At 45.8% G+C, this 22,531-nt stretch overlaps 1 protein-coding gene across 1 annotated transcript; it reads left to right on the top strand.

The window, feature by feature from the left end:
- The first annotated feature begins 17,649 nt into the window (after positions 1-17,649).
- Positions 17,650-18,504, top strand: LOC124690481 (glycine-rich cell wall structural protein 2-like). The gene has a single exon (XM_047223867.1). The coding sequence runs from the start codon at positions 17,650-17,652 to the stop codon at positions 18,502-18,504; it is 855 nt and encodes a 284-aa protein (XP_047079823.1).
- Positions 18,505-22,531: the final 4,027 nt, after the last annotated feature.

The raw sequence follows: 22,531 nt of genomic DNA, 5'->3' as shown, positions 1-22,531 counted from the left end.
AACGGTGCCTCTAGAGGAACCAGTGCTGATGCAGGAGCCTGCTGGGCAGGTGTAGTATACGGGGCCTCTACAGGAACCGATGCTGATGTAGGGGCTGCTGGATAGATGCAGTAAACAGGGCTGGTACAAGAACCGGTGTTGATGCAAGAGAGTGGGAAGCCGGTGTCGGTGCTGGTGTGGGTGCCCTTAGTGACATCCGTTCCTGTTCCGCCAGGGGATCTGTAGATTTGATCATGTTAAACCCAGCAAGCTAGAATAGAGAGAATGGTTTAGAACAACTGCTTGGAATGCAGTAATCAAAGGATATGAGTACAAGAAAAGTTACATATTATATATTTGGAAGTGTCCAACTCTGTAAGTAGTTACGTATATTTGCCCTTTTGAGTTTCTGATCCTCAGCTCGTCGCCCTTCTTCAGACCGTAGTCAAAAGCAAACTTTGTCCAGTCATGTCCATACAAATATGTGATGGCCTACGTCTTGTAGACATACACCTCATAGACCGTGTAGGTGTTCATCAATTTGCCATTGCCATACATAGTGAAAGACCCTTCATGCGGACACATCTGGTTAATTATTGAACGAAGTTCACAAGATACAGTCTGCATGTGAAAATTGATACTAATGTAAGAAGTAGGAAGACTGATAATAAGACATTACTATATGCCAATTCATGCTAAACCACTGAGAATACATACCTGCAACTCTATGGAGGAGTTATTACAAAGGTAGATAGAGCCATAGGAGGTGTTATATGCAGGGTATGTACATGGGCCCGCCATATTCCCGCAAACTCGGCATCGGGATGGTGAAGGGAAACATGGGAGGTACTACTGGTGCGTAGCGCTGAACGTGAGTGGAAGAATTAGGTTGTGTAAAGTGCATAGTTCAGAGCAATGCAAATGTTGACAAGCGAGTGCATAACACTATGTTACAAACTGAAGAGTGAAAATTTAGTGTATGATGAATATAAGCATGCTAATTTGGTGTTTCCGAATTCCAAAAAAGCATTAGACAAGGACGGTGATAATATCAGACATAAATCATGGTATGTATATGTGGCTTAAGAAAATATACCCGAACCGTTGGATGGTTACGGCCCGGCTGGTCCTTGGACTTGAGCTTATATACCCATCCAGAAGGTGGGGTTGACAGTAACTTGGTGGCAACCTCTGTAGATGCCTCATCAGCAGCAGTTGCAATCCTTTTGACCAATGAAGGCTTAGCAGTTTCAGTCTGCATATGAAAAATTGAAGAGCAACAGACATCTGAAGTGATATTAAATGAATTTATGAGACACTGATGCATATAGTGCTGGATGTAAGTGGAAGAATAGGGTTGTGTGTGTTTCTGAACTTTTGGTAAGCATTAGACAAAGCCGGTAATAAACAGACAAAAATCAAATCATGTATGAGGATTAAGAAAATATACCTGCTTCCTGAAAAGGATACCACCCAGCTTTCCCGTGGCCTTGTGCTTGTAGAGGTTTTCAGAAGATGGTGGCGGCTCCATCGTCTTCACAGCAGCCTCATCAGGATCAATTTTTATCCATTTGAGTAGAGGCACAGAAGTTTCATCCTGCATATGAATAGAAACAAAACTCAACATTGATATTTAATAAATCTATTAGACTAACTGATGCATATAGTGAGGGATATAAGTGGAAGAATAGGGTTGTGCATAGATAACAGTTCACAACAATGCAAATGATTACAAAAGAATCCAACGAAACTCAACAGTTTATATACTGGATGAGACAGACTGAAAATAGAAAAAATAGTGTATGATGATTGTAAGCAAACGTGGTGTTTCTAAACTTTTGGTAAGTATTAGACAAAACCAACAATAATTAAACAAATAATAATAAAATCATGTATGTGGATTAAGAAAATATACCAGATTCATTAAAAGGTCACCACCCAGCTGGCCCATGGCCTCGTGCTTGTAGAGGTTTTTGGAAGATGGTGCCGGCACCATCGTCCTCACAGCAGCCTCATCACCCTCATTTTGTATCCACTTGAGTAAAGGCGCAGCAGTTTCAGCCTGCATAAGAATGGGAACAGATCTCAGCAGCGATATTGAATGACTCTGAGACAGACTGATGCATATAGTGCTGGATGTAAGTGGAAGAGTATGGCTGTGTATGGACAACAGTTCACAACAGTGCAAGGGTGTGTTCGGTTCTGAAACGGCATGGAATGGTTATTTTTTCGTTCGGTTGGGAAAATTGGAGAGCAGAACAGATCGAGGTTAAATTAATCAGTTGTCTCAAAATTGTAATTAACCCATTGTAAATGACATTTTATCTCAAAGTCGTAATTAACAGCGCCTAATGGTGCTCTTTTAATCTAAAAATCATAATTAACATCATTTTTTGTTGGGTTAGGGGAACTGGAGAGTAGATGAACATTAGTGTATGATGATTGTAAGCAAATGAATTTGGTGTTTCTGAAATTTTTGCAAGCATTAGAAAAAAGCGACAATAAACAGACAAAAATCAAGGCATGTTTTGTGGATTAAGAAAATATACCATATTCATTAAAAGGTCACCACCCAGCTGGCGCGTGGCCTTGTGCTTGTAGAGGCATTTAGAAGATGGGGGCGGCATTAACATACTGGCAGCCTCATCAGCCGCAGTTTTGATCTTCCTTTTGAGTAAAGGCCCTAAAGTTTCAGTCTGCATATGAATAGCAAAAAGCAGACATCAGCAATGATATTGAATTACTGTATGAGATACACTGATGCATATAATGGATGCTCTTAGCCTTTTGCACCATGAACACTAGCTATGGACAGACACAAAAATTAGTTGACTCAGCTTTGTCTAGATATGCATGTACTACCTCCATCCCGAAGCTTAAGGCTTATTTATTTTTAAGAAGTCAAACCAAGTAAAGTTTGACCAAACTTTTAGAACATTATATCAACAAATATAATATTGTGTAGATACCGTAGGAAAATATATTTCATCATATATTTAATGATATTAATTTTGTATTTTGCATGTTATTGATTTTTGGTAAAAGCTTAGTCAAACATGGCATGGTTTGACTTTCTAAAAATAATATATGCCCTAAGCTTTGGGATGGAGGTAGTAGTATCTAGAGCTAAAACACAACTAGATACATCCGTATCTACAGATAGTTGAGTCAATTAATTTGGATCTGAGGGAGTATCAGATTCTGACTACATCATGGTAAGTTGGTTAAAAAAATTACCCCTTGGCAGTCCCTGCCTAGCTCGGCACTGGCATTTCGCTTCTTGTGCTGCAGATCGGGCCATGCTCCTGCAGCAGGTGGGGCACTATTCTCGTTCCCCATAGCCTCAACAAGGAACCTGGAGGTACCAACCTGATACAGAGAATATAGAGCATGGTGTCACAGAGGCTTTACGCACAAACAGTTGAAGACATGTCTTTAAGAATCTTCCAGCACATGAACAGATTGAGGATGCAGACAGACACTTAAAAGGAAAAGAGTGGATAAGCAAACGGATTAACTGCTTTGCAGGGATGGGGACGTAGCTCAGGCTCAACCAACTTCCCACATGCGTGGCGGCCTTACGCTCCATTGTCCCCCGAGGTCTTTCCTTTCCTGTAGAAGCTAACAAAAGATACAGTGAGGATCAGCAGAAACTACAAAGGTTGCAAATCTCGACAATAAAGGAAGAACACCCCAATCCAAGCGAAGGTAGCCCCAGCCCCACCCCCATCAATCACTCCCAGCGCGAGGGTGACCAGAAAGACACCCCTTCGCCCAGAATAGGAAATAGATTCTCCTAGCTAGGCAGCAAGATCTCGAGGTGAGCAAAAAGAACCGATCTTGAGAAAGGAAAGAACATTACTAGTACTACCTAATCCACTTGGTCTACATGCAGCTTGCCACTCCAAGCTAGATGCCTGGACGGTGGAGGTGAAAGGAGTGGATCAAGCTAGCATCTTGCATCGGTCGGCACTCGATCGAGAGAGAAGGGGGGCTACATAAAGGGGAGGGGTAACATATTTTATTACACAGTGAACTTACTGATGTGACTAGTTATTACATGTCTCACTGAAACTGGGGCCCATAGTGTGGCACCCCAAATTCACTTGAAGCTGCCAGGCGGGATGCATTGGCGCGTCAAGAAAACCCCCGAATTGTAGCGGGGAACTTAAACATTTCACGAAAATTCGAAATTCAAGCACACCGCCACGCGCCAAGCACGCGGACTGTTCCTTCCTCTTCCTCCTCCCCTATCTGAAAACCCCCAAATCCCAAGCTCAAAAAAAAGAAAAAACCCCAAATCCCCTGGCCGCCATGCATGTCCTCTTTGACCCGCTGGAGATCGTTCTCGGACGAGGTGGACCCCCCGCCCTAAGATCCCGAGTTCCGTCCATCATATCCTCGAGGCACTGCGTGCTGTCTCGATGCTGCGGCATGAGGGCATTGCAGAGGAAGTTCCGCCGGAAAATGCTCATGGCAACCGTGCAAGCTCACCGGCGTGCTGTATCCCGAGAGGAACTGGTCAAAGTTTTCTATTCGCAAAAAAAAATTGGCGGCCAAGAACTGATCAAATCTTCGTCGATGGCTTGCCGCGAGAGGCTTGGAGTCCAGAGTCACTAAACTAGCTTATCGAGGACTTGGGCGGTTTACACCGATTCATATTAATTGACTCAAGTTTCTCAAGATACTGATGTATCTAGTCTAGTTAACAAATGCATCTAGGTACATCCATATCCAGAAAAAATTGAGTCAATTAATATGAATCAGAGGGGAGTACCTGAAACTATTTCATGCTACCGATTAATGCGCTTGCAGGACTCGCTGTAGAAGTAATTGTGCACTACGCATATGATGAACTGATTGTGTGGGTGTCAAATTTTGCAATGCGATCATCGACTGAATGCTGAATTATAGTTCTAGCGCCAAAGGCGTACAAATCATAACATAGATAGTACATACTACAGCCCCAGAACATAAGAGTATGAATCATAAAGTACCTCAACATTTTGCATCAGGGCTGGGTGGTCCTGAGACTACCCGGACGCCCCTGATGATCTCCGGGCGTGCATCCACTTCAACGCAAAGCTGTGTACTCGGTCCACGGCCTCCTTCTGTAGGCTGGATAATCTCAGGTGCAGGACCTTCGTCTATGAAAGGCTCGTCATTAGTACCATCCACAGGTGCATCAGGGCTGGGTGCTCTTTGAGACTCACTACAAGAAAAGTTCTGATACTCAATGTCCCATTTTCGTCAGGTATGGCCCCTTTTTTGTCGCCTATGGGCCTAGCCCGACGATATGGGTTATGTGGTCGAAACTGCGTCAAGCAAAGTCCTTCCACATTTTTTTCGGTTCGTCGCGTTCGGGCGCCCTTCCGCCACAGAAAATCTGACCATTGCAGAAGTGTTTTCAGGAGCCCGTTGACTGCTGACGTCATGCAAACTGACACGTGGCAGACGTCGTTAACTATCAGTTAACGCCGTTGACCGGCTAAAACCCCGTGGTAGATGGTAGGCCCACACAAGGCCTGCCACGCCTTAAGCGGGCCGGGCCAGCTGACTTAGTTTGACCGGTCAACTATATAGCTGGGCTGGTCCATTAGGTACGCGGGTCGGGCCTAACCTCTACGGTTGACTGGTCAAAACTTAAATGGGCCGGCCCACTAAGCCCGTGCGCCGGGCCGAATGCCTTCGTTTGACCGGTCAACAGGCAAACGGGCCGGCCCACTAAGCATGTGGGCCCACTTTTCTATTATCGGGCTGGCCCATTTAATAAGTGGGGTCCACCATAAAGCAAGTGGGATGGCCCAAGAAGTTAGTGGGCCGGCCCAATTATCGTGTGGGTCCCACTTTTCTGTTATCGGGCCGGCCCATTTAGAAAGTGGGGTCCACCGTAGAGCAAGTGGGCTGGCCCAAGAAGTTAGTGGGCCGGTCCAATAAGGGTGTGGGTCCCACTTTCCTGTTATTGGGCCGGCCCATTAAGCAAGTGGGGTCCACCATTTATCAAGTGGGTTGGCCCAACAAGTTAGTGGGCCGGCCCAATAAGCATGCGGGTCCCACTTTCCTGTTACCGGGTTGGCCAAGTTAGTAAGTGGGGTCGACCATAAAGCAAGTGTGCTGGCCCAACAGGTTAGTGGGCCGGCCCAATAATAAAAGTGGGGCCCACTATCCTGTTAACGGGCCGGCTCAAGTAGCCTGTGGGGCCCACCTTGAAGCCATGGGGTTGGCCCAATAAGTACGTGGGTCCCACTTTCCTGTTACCGGGCGGCCCAGTTAGTAAGTGGGGTCCACCTTAAAGCAATTGGGCTGGCCCAATAAGTAAGTGGGCCGGCCCAAAATAAAAGTGGGTCCCACACTACTGTAAGTGGGCCAGCCCACTAAGTTGTAGGGCCCTGGTAGTTTGACTAGTCAACTTGCATTCTGGGCCAGCCAAGTTAGGCTTATCAGAAGGCCCATTAAATTTCATGAGCCTAAAATCTGATATCAATGATATACACAATTACATACACAAATAAAATAACTAGGAAAATTACAAGGCAATTAATGTGCCCAAATAAAAAAATTACATATAATCATGGAGGACTTCTATTAGCATCATCAATAACACGTTGATATTTGGCAATCTCCTTGATTGAATCTTGTATACTCTTTGTCAACATATCAGCTACAGATCTTAAAGTAGCAACACCATGTCTTTCATACAGTACAGCCTTGAGATATTTACTATTTGATGAAAGGAATGGTCTAGGTTGACGGCTATGAGAGGATGCATCAGAAGAAAGATCAGAACTTTTTGTGGGCCTCTCTTCTGATGAAGATTGCTTCATCACAATTGCATTCTGATAATAATGCAAAAAGAGTTAAACGATGAATTATGCAAACATGTATTAAGCATTATCGATATGAGATAGTCACAAGTACTAAGCACAAACTTACATTATATCGTTGCATAGGCTCACCATGGAACCTTTTTTGCCCTCTATCTTCTACTAAGGACTTCTTCATTACAACTGCATTCTAGTAATATTGCAAACATAGTTACAACAGTGAACTATTCAAACATTTATTATGCAATGTAGATATAAGATAATAACAAGTTGCATAAATAAGACGATTTATGGATCTTGTACTAAGCACAGACTTACATCATAATGTTGCACAGGGTCGCTACAGATCCTTTTTGTCGACTATCTTCTAATGATGACTGTTTCATTACAACTGCATTCTGGTAATATTGCAAACATAGTTACAATAATTAACTATTCAAACATGTATTATGCAATGTAGAGATCAGATAACAGCATGTAGCAAAAATAAGCACAAGATAAGATATGATACATGTACTAAGCACATACTGGCTCGCTGCAGGTCCTTCTCTTGCGTGCACTAGTCATGGTCAACATGCTTGTCATTTTAGGTTCATCAATCAGGTGAAATGCTCATCCTCCTGCTCCATTGTCCTTAATCTGTGTTTAGATATCACATTTAAGACCAAATCAGCTGGTTTCAAATAACAAAAAACTTGAGCTGCCAAATGAATAAGCTAATATTTACCAGATATCAGATTAAAACCAACTAGATGTTGCTTTGCAATAGATACGAATTTCAGATATTCAGATTTAGAGTAGGGTAATGCCAAGGTTTTCCACATAAAGTAAACTGGCATTAAGAATGACCAAATGTCAGGTTCAAATCACCTTCGCAGTTGCTTCAAGACAAGCATATCAAATAGGCAGAAACATAGTAAAGCGTGAAAGGCATTACTATGGCAGGGTTCTAAGTGTTAATCTCTTGCATAAGAAACAATGCATATAGGTTATAGATAATAACGGAAGTAAACTGCCAAAATTACCAACCAAGAACTCAGATTCCAACCTTCCCTAGCGTACCCGCTGTTAATGTTGGATGTTCTAATAAGCGGTTCGTATGATCAATCCCTAGGAAAAATAACTTTGACAAGTTAGTCTACGATAATACAAAGACCAGACATGCACGCAACAATAACTATACAAGCTGTGCGATAGGAGCATTCATGGAAAAAATAGCTATAAGCTAATGACGAGGTATAAGAGCAAGCAGATTGGAAATGCACATATCATGATTATAAAAGCAGTGTGAGAATAGCAGGCATGAGAAAACAGCTAGCGACTAGCAGTGAGCTAATGACGTGGTATAAGAACAACCAGATTGGAAATGCCCATAGCATAACTATAAAAGCAGTGCGACAATAGCATTCAATACAAAAACAGCAGGCAACAAATGAATGGGTATAAGGCTATAAATATGTGGATGCACACAGGTGTCAGTAGAATGAACATGATGGTAGCGACCGGATAATGCTTTTGTACTGTACAATATTTAAACGAACTTCATGCGAAGCAACACATCAAGAAAGTTAATGGCATAAGAGATCTGCAAATAACTATACAAAACATGGATAAAGAAACACCGCGATCTAATGGGCCAGAGTACTTACCAAGCAGCGGCGGGGTGGACGGGGGCGGCAGCTTGCATTCCAGCAGCGGCGAACGCGGGAGACGATGAATCGACCCTGTTTCAGGAGAAGCGGGAGTTAGTGAAGCAGATCTGGTTGGCTGGCAAGGGATTCGGTGAAGTTGATACAGTCGCTGCGCTGAGGTAGTTAGTGGAATAGATCGGCTTCTGTGGAGGGGGGCCGCGGTGAAGTAGACCCGGTTCCGTTGGAGAGGATCCGATGCGTCGACAGGAAACGCGTTGATTGCTACGCTGTGGATGAGCTCGGCGGTGAAGAAGATCCGTCGGTGGCGAGAGCGGCTGGGGAGCGGATCCGGTGGGTGGACAGCCAACACGATCAAGGCTACGCTTTGGAGGAGTATGCCGGCGGTAAAGCAGATCTAATACTGTAGATAGTCAGAGCTGTTCTGTATCACGCGGAGAGCTCGAGCTTCGGCGCTGACCAATTCCGGCGACGACCACCGGAGAAAACGTGAATAACGCCTTGCGCGCTTTGTATCACGCGTCCTGAATCTGTTCCAGGGAGGTCGTTGTGTCCTCCGTCGGCTCGGAACAAGAGAAGGGGAACATGGAGGATAAGACGTGTCTGGACGGCCGGCTTACGCTGCAGGGACGCCGCTAGGCTCACGACCCAATTACCCGCGGAGGAGAAAACACGATGTCCGACAGCTGCGGGACTTCGTAGTCAGGGCAACAGCACAGTCACGTCGGCCGAACCCTAGCTCGCCGGAGACTGGGCGCAACCTAGCCAAATTCCCCGGTGGCCCTGTCACCGAGCTGGTCGTCGAGGACTACTCAGACGCCACCTCGGACATGTTGTCGGTGGTCAACGACAAGCAGATCAGTGCTGCAGTATTTTGGTGCCGGTTGTCGGGTGAGCTCGTTGAGGGGTGCCCGATCTGGGCGAAGATGGTGCGTGGGCGTGTAATCAAGGGGAATTGGCAAGTGCTGCCTTGATTAATTTGAAGGATAAAGTAGTCGTATTGATTGCTACAGAATTCCATATCAAATTCTAGAGTGATGTATTTTTTCGACAAAACTCTCGTTTTTTTAGATAATAACTAATGGAATTCATTGGCGAAACTGATTATAAACGACTCTAAAAATAAATGAAAATACAATATGATCCTAGACTTTCGCAAAAATGACCTCACACCATACTTCCAGACCACAATCAAGCTCATCGTCCTCGTCATCACCAAACAAATACAGAGACCGGAGCCAGAGGCAGCGCATCTTCCAACACCATGGAATCACCACCGCCACCGTCGCCACACTGGGCTTTGAACACCGAAGGAGTGCCCACCCCGGAGGGTGAGAGCTAATAATCTTTTCCACACCATCGGGCGGGCATGAGATGGGGAAGAGCCGGCAGTACCTCCAGGCGAAGATCCCCGAGCAGTAGACCCAAAGCCACCAGTAGAATGCTGCACCATCTGGCAGGTTCGACACGTCAAGCCGCCTCCACCCCTCGCCACCAAGGCCGGCCGGAGGGAGCTGCAAGACGCTGCAGCCGCAGACCACCAGAAGAGCACACACGACCCTAAAAAGGAGGACGGTGGTGCCATCCTCTTCCTCTCCCTCGCCACCACGGCCGGCCAAGGGGAAGACAACAACAACAACACTCCTCCGACTCTCAAACAGACTCCACAAACCCCGCGGCGGGGTCGAAGATCGACCGCACCCGGGGAGACCACCCTCCCCAGATCCACAGGTTTCGGAGGATACCTGGCCAGCAGCTCGCCGGCGCCGCCACAAGTGGATTTGCCGAGATGGGGGTCGAGCTCCAGCCCTCTTATTCCGACGCGACGCCGCCTCTACCATCACGACGACATCTCCCGAGAACCTAGACGAAAACTAGGCCGAGCCGCTGTCCGGCGCAGCCGGAGAGGGTCCCCCGCCGCCGCCACGCCACCGGCGCTTTGCCCGGCGGCGCCACCGGCGGCGGCGGGTGGAGGAGGTTGTTGCGGCTAGGGTTGAGGGAGGCGGAGGGAGGTTATCTACCTTGGGGTCAAAGCTTTCAGGGGACAAAACTCTCGCTGATAGGGGAAAACATGCTGCTACAGTGCTACCCGTCTTAACCAATTCCACGACATCCGCTTGGAAAAATGGTCATGCGGTATTACTTTTCCTCTCTATTATTTGCAGGTATTCTTGCTTGGGATGCAAGCTGATGGTGGTCTACCGGTTGAGCAGTATTATTTGCATGAGGTAAAATGTAATCGCAATGATGATTTTTATAGGAAGGTAACAAGCGTTCGTGCCATAGTAACAAATTATAAGTGTAAATGCTACAAATTGTTTATATGGTATGTACTGCTCTTGTTCTACATGCATAAGTATATTGATTGATAGCTTCTGTTGATTCTCGGTACAAGTTAATAATTGATGTTTTACAAACCTGTGCCCAATTATTGATAAATATTTTTTTATTGTAAATAGTACTATGCTGGCATAGACATATGAACCACTGAGAGAGGTGTGTAACGATTGTATACCTTTATAAAAGGGACATATATAGGAGTATCTCAAACCCAAAATACAATGAATTACGTTCTTTGATCTTCTTTGGTAGAGTGAATTAGCTTTCTGCATTTCCAACCAGATGATGTGACCGGTAAAGATAACAATACCCAGAAGCTCTGGATCAAATGTATCTTGGAGCAAAGCAAAGAATCATCTGTCCAGTCCCACTGCAGAAACAAAAACGGCTAGATGAGCACAATGTCTCTGCAATGTCGGGAAGAGCTTCAGAACCCTACCGAGTTAGGGTCGGCGATGGCGGCCGCGACGGAACTTTTCGTGCATGGAGGCTCGGGTATTTAGGTTTTTCCTGAGATCGTGAATAAATAGGCAGAAGGGCGAGGTCGGTGGTTTCCCGGGGGGCCCACACCACCCCATGGTGCGGCCAGGGCCTGGGCCGCACCATGGCCTGGTGTGGCCTCCTTGTGGCGCCTCTTCGGCTCTCCTTTGAACTCTGTCTTCGTTACAGTAAAATAGGAACTTCAGCTTTTGTATCGTCCAATTCCGAGAATATTTCCTGTACAACTAATCTGAAATAAAAAACAACAGAAAACAGGGAACTGACACTGTGGCATCTTGTCAATAGGTTATTTCCAGAAAATGTATAAAAGTGCAACGAAGTGTAAACAAAAACATATAGAAATTGGTGTAAAACAAACATGGAGCATCAAAAATTATAGATACATTTGCAACGTATCACGCTAACCCAAACCCTAACTGGATTTTCATTTTTTGAATATTTTATGATTATTTTAAAATCGGTTAAACCCAAGTTTAACCAACATTTAAACAAGTGCCACTGGATTAGAATGACAAGTGCCACATGATCAAAATCGGTCAAACCTAAGTTTGACCAACATTTAAACATTTAAACGACAATGTGTGCTGGTTTTACATTTTTTTTTAACCCTAGCTCAATTCATCAGAAGGAAGCCCCCCGATCTGCGCCACTCCCAATTCTGCGCTCTGAATGGCCACTACCAGTTCCGCGCCACTCCTAGGAAAAAAATCTAACATTGGGCCCAGCAGCGGGATTTGGCGCCTTTCAACTTTGGGCCAAGCCCTTTCTCAGGCCACGGCCCAGCCGACCGCCTCCCGTTCCCCTCCCTATATATCCACTCACATGTGTGTCGTACCCTAGCTATTATCACTCAACTCTAGATCGCCGCCACTCTCGCCGCCGGCGACCAAAAACACGCAATCTAGCCCCTCCGCCACAGCTCAAGCCCTGACGTGCGACGAGGATGAGGCATGGAGGTTCCTGCTCGCGTGGCGGCAATTCCGGCCGCAGAAACGGCTGAGATGAGGAGCGAAAAAGGCATAAGCGGACGACTCCCGCTGACCCTGTACGGGCTAAGCGGGTTACTTCCGATGGTGCTCGGAAGCGCGGCGCGCGCGCTTACACGAATTGGGGGTTGGAGGCGCCGCGTGCGTACGCCCGGCTCGAAGTGGAGGAGTACGACCGCCAGATGGAGATGGCGGCGGCGAGAGGCACGGGGAGCTCCTCTGGCGCGCGGAGCTCCGCCATCGCAGGAGCACCGCTGCCGCCACCGAAGAGGGAAGAGGAGGATCAGCAGGGCGCGGGGAGATCCGCCATCGCATGAGAACCGCTGCCGCCGCCGAAGAGGGAGAAGGAGGAGCAGCAGGGCGCGGCACCGGCGCGCCGGGCGCGGGTATCTGCCGGGGGACTTCGTCGACGACGTCGACCTTGACTGGGTCACCGCCGAGCTGATGGAGCGCACCAAGGACGAGCCCGAGCAGCTCGAGGCCGACCGGGAGATGAAGAGGAAGCTCTACGAGTACCAGTACCGCCAAGCCATCGAGGAATCCAAGGCCAACATCCCATGGGGAAGCTACGACTTCGACTCCAACTTTGACTCCGGATCTGACTCCGGCTGAGCGGCGCCGCCGCCTCGTCGCCGCAGCAACCCTAGGGCGCAGGTGAGCCCAATTTTGGATGGATCGATGTAGGGTAGGAGCTACGGGGGTGCCCTCCTCCTTTGTAGTAGCTAAGATCTAGTGCCCGTGCGGCTTTTGCTCCGACGAGCCGCCGCTAAAACTACTCTGTGTGTAATAATACTATGCCCAATTATCTACTATATTTGCTTGTCTGTGTGTTATTTGAATTCGGTTGAATGCCCTCTGTTATTGTCTGAATCGGAGCTCGCCGGCATTGCGTGCTTCGTCGTCAGAGACGAAGAGGGAGGATGCACGCGAAAGGGGAAACCGGTTTAACCATCGTCTCTGCTGTCTGGGCCCCACGCTGAAGTGGGTCGCACCCCTAATCCTGACGGTTGTTGCTCTTAAGGGCCATGTTGTGATTGGTCTATTTTTGCTCACAGAGATGCCTTAGCATAGCTATTACAACGAACCACAGCATTCTCCAGTGAATAGCGTGCAAAAATGTCGCACCTGAGCTATTCACCCCCATGGATGTGCCTAGTATGGCGGATGGGAGGTTACCTCTTCCAGGGCGGGGACGACCACGCCGTCGAGTCCATCGCTCCCCTCTGGCCTTGAGGGGACTTCATATTTCTTCTTCTGATTTCTGCCCGAAGATTCTTGTCTATCGCTGCTTTGTTTGAAAATTCGACCCGAATTTGTTGATGTTCGTGCATGTATGAAAGGTTCTTGTTTCCGCGTGGCATAGTAGATATAGAGGTGCTCGATTCGGCCAGGACTAGGCCAAGCTCTCTTGTTATCTTGCTGGTTGGAGTCGATCGGGTGAGCGGCCTACTTGAGCTTCTCGATATGATCTCCGGCGCCGGCGTGGAGCTCCGGCGAGGCCCACCGCCAGCAGAGGCGGAGAGGAAGGTCATGCCCGCTTGGACGCTCTCCAGCAGCCTGCCTTGCTCCTTTCACTAGTAGAAAAAGGGTCTTTAGTCCCGGTTCACAGCGGGCTTTGGTCCCGATTGTGCAACCGAGACTAAAGGGTCGCGACTAAAGGCCCCTTTTTTAGTCCCGGTTGTTGCTTACAAACCGGGACTAAAGGTCCGTCCGCGTGGGTTCTGTGCGTCGGGGCGAAAATGTCTCCCTAGGTGAATTTTTCTAATTTTATTTTTTCTAATTTTTTCCACTCCATTTTTTTCCTATTTTTTCAGAATTTCTATTATTTCAGTTATTTGCATAGTTTAGTCTCTATCTCTAACTACACTTATCTTTAGTCAAATTACTTACTCGTGGTCAAACTTCCCGCTCGGTCACCCATCCTCCCACTACTCTAGCACTAGCACGCTTAACTTCCGAGTTCCATCCCGTCTCGCATCCATGTGCTTCACGCGCATGTATGTGATACTAGTATCATATCAATCCTATTAACATATGTTGGTCGATGTCACATTTCTTTATTGTTTGAATTTCAAATAATTCTTTTAATAAACAAAAGTAATGATGTAATAATAATCTTGAATAAATAAATAAACATTAACTTTTTAATTTGTATTATTTTAAATTTTTTAAATTTTTAAATATTGTTTTTGCCAAACCAAAAACCTAAAAATTTGAAAATCTAAAAATTGGGTAAAAGTAATAGTAATCTTTATGCAGGATGAAATTATTAATTTAATTTTTTTAAAAAAAATCCGTAATTTATAGCAAAAATTAAAATCTTCCTACTTTCGTATTTTCATTTGGAATTTTGAGAATCTAAAATATGGCTAACCGGGTAAACCCCGGTGAATTCGGATGTAACTTTTTTTCAACGTCGTATGCAAAAGTTAATGCGGTTTTACCATTTTTCAAACCTTTTTTGCAAAAAAAATGAAAATTCAAATTTGTTAATTTTCCCTAATAGTAGGTTGCATAACATACAAGAATCGGAAAACATTTTATTTTTTGAATTTTTTATCATTTTATTTTCTATTTTACAATGTTAAAAAAGGCAATCCACGGGCGGAGGAGGGGTGAAGGGTGCGTGGGGAGTAAAAAACCTGGAAATAGCTTTAGTCCCGGTTGGGAACACCAACCGGGACTAAAGATGTCTGCGCCGGCCGCAGCCCACCATAGCCGTTTAATCCCGGTTGGTGGAGCATTAGTCTCGGTTCACCTGTAGAACCGTAACTAAAGATCCTATTAGTCGCGGTTTAAATATTTTGGGGACTAAAGGGGTCGTACGAAAGGCCTTTTTTCTACTAGTGTTTCAACATATCCGGTGCTTCCTGCCTCGGCCGGTGACAAGGTGCAGTCTTGGCAAGATGCGATACAGAGGGTCAGGTTCGTGCTTTGTGCATCCTCAAGTCAAGTTCAGAATCGATCAGCTGTAAAATTGCTTAGTACTTTTTTGGGGATTATTTGATACTTGAAACACGGTAGTTCACAGAGTTTTACTTTTACCCCAGTTTTTGACTTGTAATTTGTAGCTTAACCAAGTGTTCCTGGTTTTCTGAACTAAACATATACGTGATTGTATTTGTTCGCTGCTTACCCTCAGGAACCAATCGAATTTTATACATTTCTAACCATCATCTCATTGGGCGAATTTGGTTTAATTAGTTAAATTGGGAGCTTGTGGTTTCATTAGTGTTCATTGTAACTTGATATAAAACGAAAATATGAAACAAGTTGTAAACTAATTGACCAAACTAAAAATTATATGGAAAAAATCAAGTGTATATGTTGTTGGCGTGGGATGCAGCGGTTTTTATTCTCCATAAAGCGGGTCCCACTTGCATGCATTCTGTTGTAGCAGGATAAAGAGTCGAATAGAACTGTGAAGTTGCCGTTAGTGGACAAACGGGCATGGGTAGATCCAACGGTGCTGGAATAAATCCAACGGTAGTAGATATATGCATACGTACCCATGTGATCACCAAATCCACTCTCAAATAAATTATATGAGAGGCTTCTTGCTAAAAAGAAACAAGTATGTGGAGTCAATACTAGAACAGGATACTCTTAAAGAGGAGAACAGGATAACCACGTTTTGGAGGGCCGGAACCCACCGAGAACTTGCTTCTGGATGTAACATGTGCATAAAAGTGTTTTGGAAGGTTGAGGGACCCAATAGTTAGCTCCCGGGTATGAGCCGATTCACATGCATGCGCTGTCATTTAGGAATATTCTGATAGGGATAATTTTAACGCCGTGACCATCGGAGAGAAACTTGCGAGACCTTGAGATCAACCTTGGATTTTGTAAAAAAAAAAAACGGAAAACCTTGGCTTCACATATTCCTTGAACTAACCAAACCTGAGATAAGTTTCAGGGGTAAAAAGTAAAGATAATCCACAGAGTGTTGTTTTACTCGCTGTAGTACCCAGCCATCTCCATGTCATAAAGCAAAATCTTGGGAATATGACATGGTGTGCTAACATCATATGTATTTGGAATTTCAGGTTTCAACTCTTTATTCATGCTGCAACTTGATATGCTACTATTCTGTCACTTGCTTCCGCCCTTTGCTATCACTTATTTTAATCTATCTTCTTATATACTTATCTCCTCGAGGCAAAAGTTGAAGCGATTCCGTTCAACAGCACTTACCCTCTATGCACTTGGCCTAAAAACTGGACAAGTTGCTTTTAGATACTCTTAAAACTGCATTGAACCTCTATGCACTTGGCCTAATAACAGTACTACAATTCTTTCAAGATTCCCTTGAAATACTATTGTAAGTAAGCATTGGGTGAGCTTCTATGCCTCGAAGCTGGTGAGATAACGCTAGGACAGCTGGTGATTTGGAGAGGGTAGATTGAGATAAGAGCGGGCCTGCTGAAATTGACCAGTTGTAGCTCCAACGCTAGCCAACCTGCCTACGCCCCTTCAGAATGAGGCGAGCTAAACTTTTTCTCCCACTCATATATATTATGATGTGGTGAACGATTTTACTTATGCACTATATTTTCGTCAATACAGTTCAGATATACCAAGCTTGCCGCATTATAGCAAGTTTAGTTTTTTTTTCCAACTTTGCACACTGACGAGCCATAAAGTATATCATATTCGGTGTATGTATGCAGGGGAAAAAGAGATGGGACTATAATCTCCGAACAGATCGCTGGAAGGGATCCCAGAGCTTCATGTCCATGCATGCTGCATGCATGTGTATATCGATCATTACTTCGGACAAGGTCATAACATCGATTAGCTAGAGAAGTCACGTTTCTTCACGTTGGGGAGAACGTATAAATAATCAGTCTATGTCAAGTTACTGCCCAAAATATATATCAGTGTCAGGAGATCGAATCTCCAGCTAATTAGTTAGACTTTGGGAGAAACCAGACTGTCAGTAACTTCTGACCCATCTACAGCTGACCTCTTCCCATCAGTTAGCTACTGTCAGAACAAAGATATGCAAGGATTTGCTCGAGAAAATAATGCAAGGAGTAGTTTTGCTAATTTTAGAGAGAAACCAATTTGCCAGTAACTCAAGACCCTTCTACCGCTGACCGCAAGGAGTGCAAGTCAGCGGTACTGCATTACCGTGACTGAGATATGAAGAGATTTGCTCAACAAATTAATGAAGTCTAGCTGCAAGATCGATGCTAGCAGTGCAAGTCAGCGGTACAGCATGCATGCGACCTCTCATCGAACCCAAAGCGCGCGTTCGAGGTGCACCCTGCATGGCCCTCCTCCACCACACCACCGCTATATATACCCACGCAACCCTGCTGCTAAGCATCCAACTCATCTTACAGTACTGCACCGAGCTCACTCACAATGGCTGCTACCACTAAGCTTGTAGCTCTTGGCTTTGTTGTGCTCTTGAGCATTGGCTTCACCAGTGCTTCACGTATGTTAGCTAGCTCATCCAGCGCATCAGGAGGAGGGTCGGGAGGCGGAGGTGGCGGTGGTGGGGCAGGTGCAAGTGGATACGGCGGAGGAGGCGGGCAAGGTGGTGCCACTGGATATGGTGAAACCTTCATAGGTTCAGGTTACAAGTCTAACTATGCCCAGGGAGCTGGTGGAGGAGGAGGTGCAGGCGGCGGCGGTGGTTCAAATGGCGGAGCCGGATCTGGTTCCGGGACCGGCGGTGGCATCGGGTCTGGTGCGAGTGGTTCTACTGGCGGTGGGCAGGCCAATGCTAGTGGTAGTGGTGGGGGTGAGGGCCAAGGTGCTGGCGCCAATGGGTCTAGCGGACAAGGAGCCGGAGAGGGCGGTGGTGAAGGAAGTGGTGAGAGTAGCGTAGCACCAGCTCCTTCTGCTGGTGGTATCAGCTACTCCGATGCCGCTGGTGGCGGTACCGGTGGTGGCGGTGGGAATAGTGGAAATGGCGGTGGAGAAGGAACTGGAGCTGGAAATGCCGGTAACGACGGCACCTCGGGCAGTGCCAGTGGACAGGGTAGCGGCAACGGTGGTGGCATAGTTAAAGGTGTCGCTCAAGGGCCAAGCGTCGGAGTTGGGTCTGGTGCAGGTTTCGGAGCTGCACAGACTGGTAGCGCTGGCCCTTCTGGTTCAGGCTATGCTGCCGGAAGCGGTGCAGGCGGCGGAGGTGGCGCGGGTGGAAGCGAAAATGGCGGGGTTGGCAGCGGAGGAGGCACGGGAGAAGGGTCCGGTAGCGGTACATACCCTTAAATTTTCTTTTCTGAACAAGCTAGAACGGGAGCCCATCACGCATTTTTAGTTTTTCATGTTCCACATAAGTTAAGTTTCTCTTCATTCTTAGGGTTTTCACTATGCTCCTAATAAAGGGCTCCATGTATGATTCTAGTCGAAGCACGTAGGTAGTGGAGAAAACCACTTGAGATGTAATCACTTTTGTCATCAAAGAATATCAAGTTGTCTATTCTTATTTACTGTTATCGTGCATGCATGCTATGTTGTTCTTGTATATCTTGATTCTTCCCACTAAACAATGTGAATTTTATCGGTGACCACTTATTCATGTACTCATGTCACCAAGTTTCACTAATGTCGTCGACTAACAGAACTCATGCATGTTTATACATCTAAGCAGTAAGTACTCATTGCATGTGGATAAAAATGAGCCATGTCTCCTTGAGTCCTTAACATTGGCCATTGCAAGCCATCCTTACATATCTCATGGAAAATAATTTGATACCTTAAAATAATAGGCTGACATCTGACTGTGATGTTGAATTTTAAATGTAATAAGTCCATCGTACAAAGAACAAGTACTTATGCAAGTGATTCGAGTGACGAATGATGAAAAGAATGTGGGGTAGGACATACTCTAAAAAAATAATGCAAACACCAAAGTAGCTCCGAGACATAAAGGCTAATACGATTTAGGTTCATGTTACAAATATAACTGCAGTAGGTTTAGTTACACTAGTGGAAAACAGGGCTTTCGTGGGAGCCTTTTGTCGCAGGCGCGCCTGCACCCGCGACAAATGGCCTGGCCACGTCGCCCCGAAACCATGTGTAGCGGGCAGGGCCTTTTGTCGCGCCCTTTTGTCGCGGGCCGTATTACGACCCGCGACAAAAGGTGTCTGAGTGCTGGCGCTTCCTGTCGGCACCCCTTTTGTCGCGGGTCGTAATACGGCCCGCGACAAAAGGGCCATGCCTATATATAGACACGCAGCCAGCCCCCCCCCCCCCACCTCATTTTTTCCTTGGTGGTGAAGGTGGAGGTGTATGCTAGCTCATTTTTTCTACATGTGCACATGAGGTGTTTGATGGAATGCTTGTGAGAGGGATGCCACTTGATTTTATTTGATAAGATTTCTCCTCTTTTTGATCCTAAAAGGTTAGCAACTATTTTCTCGTATATATATACATAGTCCGTACAATACTAATTTTAGCAAAGTGATTGCATCTGATACATATATAATTGTACTTATGATGCAGATGAGTCATCCATGGATGTACGGTAATCGATGTGCCCCCGCTTTCAGAGAGGGCGTGAATTCTTTCCTGCTTGTGGCCGAGGCCAACAAGTCGAAGCAAGGTTTTATGTGCTGTCCATATCTAAAATGTAAGAACGAGAAGGATTACTCTTGCTCAAGAGACATTAAGAGCCACCGGCTTCGATTTGGATTCATGTCCAGCTATAATGTTTGGACCAAGCACGGAGAAGAAGGGATTATGATGGAATACAGCGATGAAGAAGATAATGATGACCAGTACCGATCTATGTTCTCTGAATGCGATGATACCGCAATGGACGACAATGAAGAAGAAGGAGGTGAAGAACAGGCATCAGATGATCCTGTTGATGATGATCTTCGTCGGGCCATTTCTGATGCAAGAAGAGACCGTGGCACGGATAAGGAGAGGTTGCAGTTCGACAAGATGTTAGAGGACCACCACAAATTGTTGTACCCAGGTTGTGAAGATGGGCATAGAAAGCTGGGTAGCATATTGGAATTGCTGAAATGGAAGGCGAGAGGTCGGTGTGACTGACTCGGGATTTGAGAAATTGATGATAATATTAAAGAAGCTGTTTCCAAGAAATAATGAATTGCCCGTCAGTACATATGAAACAAAGAAGCTTGTCTGCCCTCTAGGATTAGATGTGCAGAAGATACATGCATGCATTAATGACTGTATCCTCTACCGCGGTGAGAAGTACGAGAATTTGAATAAATGTCCGATATGTGGTGCATTGCGGTATAAGATCAGAAAATATGACCCTAGTGATGTTGAGGGCGAGCCACCTAGGAAGAGGGTTCCTGTGAAGGTGATGTGGTATGCTCCAATAATACCACGGTTGAAACGTTTGTTCAGAAACAAATAGCATGCCAAGTTGTTGCGATGGCACATGGAAGAACGTAAGAAAGACGCGATGTTGAGGCACCCCGCCGATGGTCGGCGAGTGGAGAAACATCGGGAGAGAGTTCCCGGATTTTGCAGGTGAGGCAAGGAACTTATACTTTGGTCTAATTACGGATGGCATGAATCCTTTTGGGGAGCAGAGCTGCAGATCACAGACACCGGCCCGTGACTCGATGTATCTACAACCTTCCTCCTTGGTTGTGCATGAAGCGGAAGTTCATTATGATGCCAGTGCTTATCCAAGGCCCAAAGCAATCGGGCAACGACATTGATGTGTACCTAAGGCCATTAGTCGATGAACTTTTGGAGTTGTGGGCCAAACCAGGTGTACGTGTGTGGGATGAGCACACCGAGCAAGAATTTGACCTACGAGCGTTGCTATTCGTAACCATCAAGGATTGGCCTCGCTCTCGGTAACATTTCGGGACGGACGAACAAAGGATACAATGCATGCACACACTGTTTAGATGAGACTGAAAGTAAATATTTGAAAAAAAGCAGAAAAGTTGTGTACCCGTTCAATCGTCGTTTCCTTCCGCGCAAGCATCCCTTAAGGAAAAAAGGCAAGCATTTCGAATGGCGAGGCAGACCGCCGTCCGAAGCCTGTCCCCCGTAGTGGTGCTGATATATTTGACATGGTCAAGGATTTAAATGTTATCTTTGGAAAGGGTCCGAGCGATCGACCTGTTCCGAAAGACGCCGACGGACACGCGCCCATGTGGAAGAAGAAATCTATTTTTTGGGAGCTAGAATATTGGAAAGTCCTGGAAGTCCGCTCCGCAATCGACGTGATGCACCTGACCAAGAATCTTTGTGTGAATATTCTAGGTTTTCTCGGGCGTGTATGGAAAGACAAAAGATACACCGAAGCACGGGAGGACCAGGAACGTCATAAAGGACGAAACGGCAATCATCCAGGGCAGTTTGTAGGGCCTGCCGGCCTACGCTCTTACCAAACAAGAGAAGGAGATCTTTTTTGAAGCCCTATTCAGTATCAAGGTTCCGTCTGGTTTCTCGTCGAATATAAAGGGGATAGTAAATATGAAGGAGAAAAAATTCTAGAACCCGAAGTCCCATGAGCTGTCACGTGCTTATGACACAATTGCTTTCGGTTGCATTGAGGGGACTTCTACCAGAAAATGTTCGACTAGCCATTGTGAAGATATGTGCATTCCTCAACGCAATTTCTCAGAAGGTAGTGGATCCAGTAACTTTGTCAGGATTACAGGAAGATGTGGTCGAATGTCTTGTTAGCTTCGAGTTGTTGTTCCCACCATCCTTCTTCAATATTATGACGCACCTCCTCGTTCACCTAGTTGAATAGATTAGAATTCTCGGTCCTGTATTTCTACACAATATGTTCCCCTTTGAGAGGTGATGACCCACAAGTATAGGGGGTGTATCGTAGTATCTTCGATAAGTAAGAATGTCGATCCCAACGAGGAGCAGAAGGTGTTGACAAGCAGTTTCGATGAAGGATTCACTGTAAATGCTCACAGACAAGTATTCGGGGGTTTTGATGTAACGGTTGAATAAAGTACGAGTATGTAAAGTGCGAGAGTAACAATTGCAGCGAGTGGCCCAATCCTTTTTAGCACAAAGGACAAGCCGGTTTGTTTACTTATAATGACCAAACGTTCTCGAGGACACATGGGATTTTAGTCTAGTGCTTTCGCTACATACGGCTAAATAATCTTCATTGTTATGATAAGTGTTGTGTGGGTGAACCTATGCTAATGTACCGCCCTTCCTAGGACTAAATACATACTTGTGATTATACCCCTTGCAAGCATCCGCAACTACAAGAAAGTAATTAAGAATAAATCTAACCACAGCCTTAAACTCTGAGATCCTGCGATCCCTC

This window comes from Lolium rigidum, chromosome 2 (genome assembly GCF_022539505.1).
Source record: "Lolium rigidum isolate FL_2022 chromosome 2, APGP_CSIRO_Lrig_0.1, whole genome shotgun sequence".
In the NCBI taxonomy this organism is placed as follows: Eukaryota; Viridiplantae; Streptophyta; class Magnoliopsida; order Poales; family Poaceae; genus Lolium; species Lolium rigidum.
The sequence above is the reverse complement of the archived record's forward strand: the minus strand, read 5'-3'. Positions and strand labels throughout refer to the sequence as shown.

Excerpts from the sequence above, each read along its gene's own strand:
- LOC124690481 (XM_047223867.1), top strand. The coding sequence starts at position 17,650 with ATGGCTGCTACCACTAAGCTTGTAGCTCTTGGCTTTGTTGTGCTCTTG.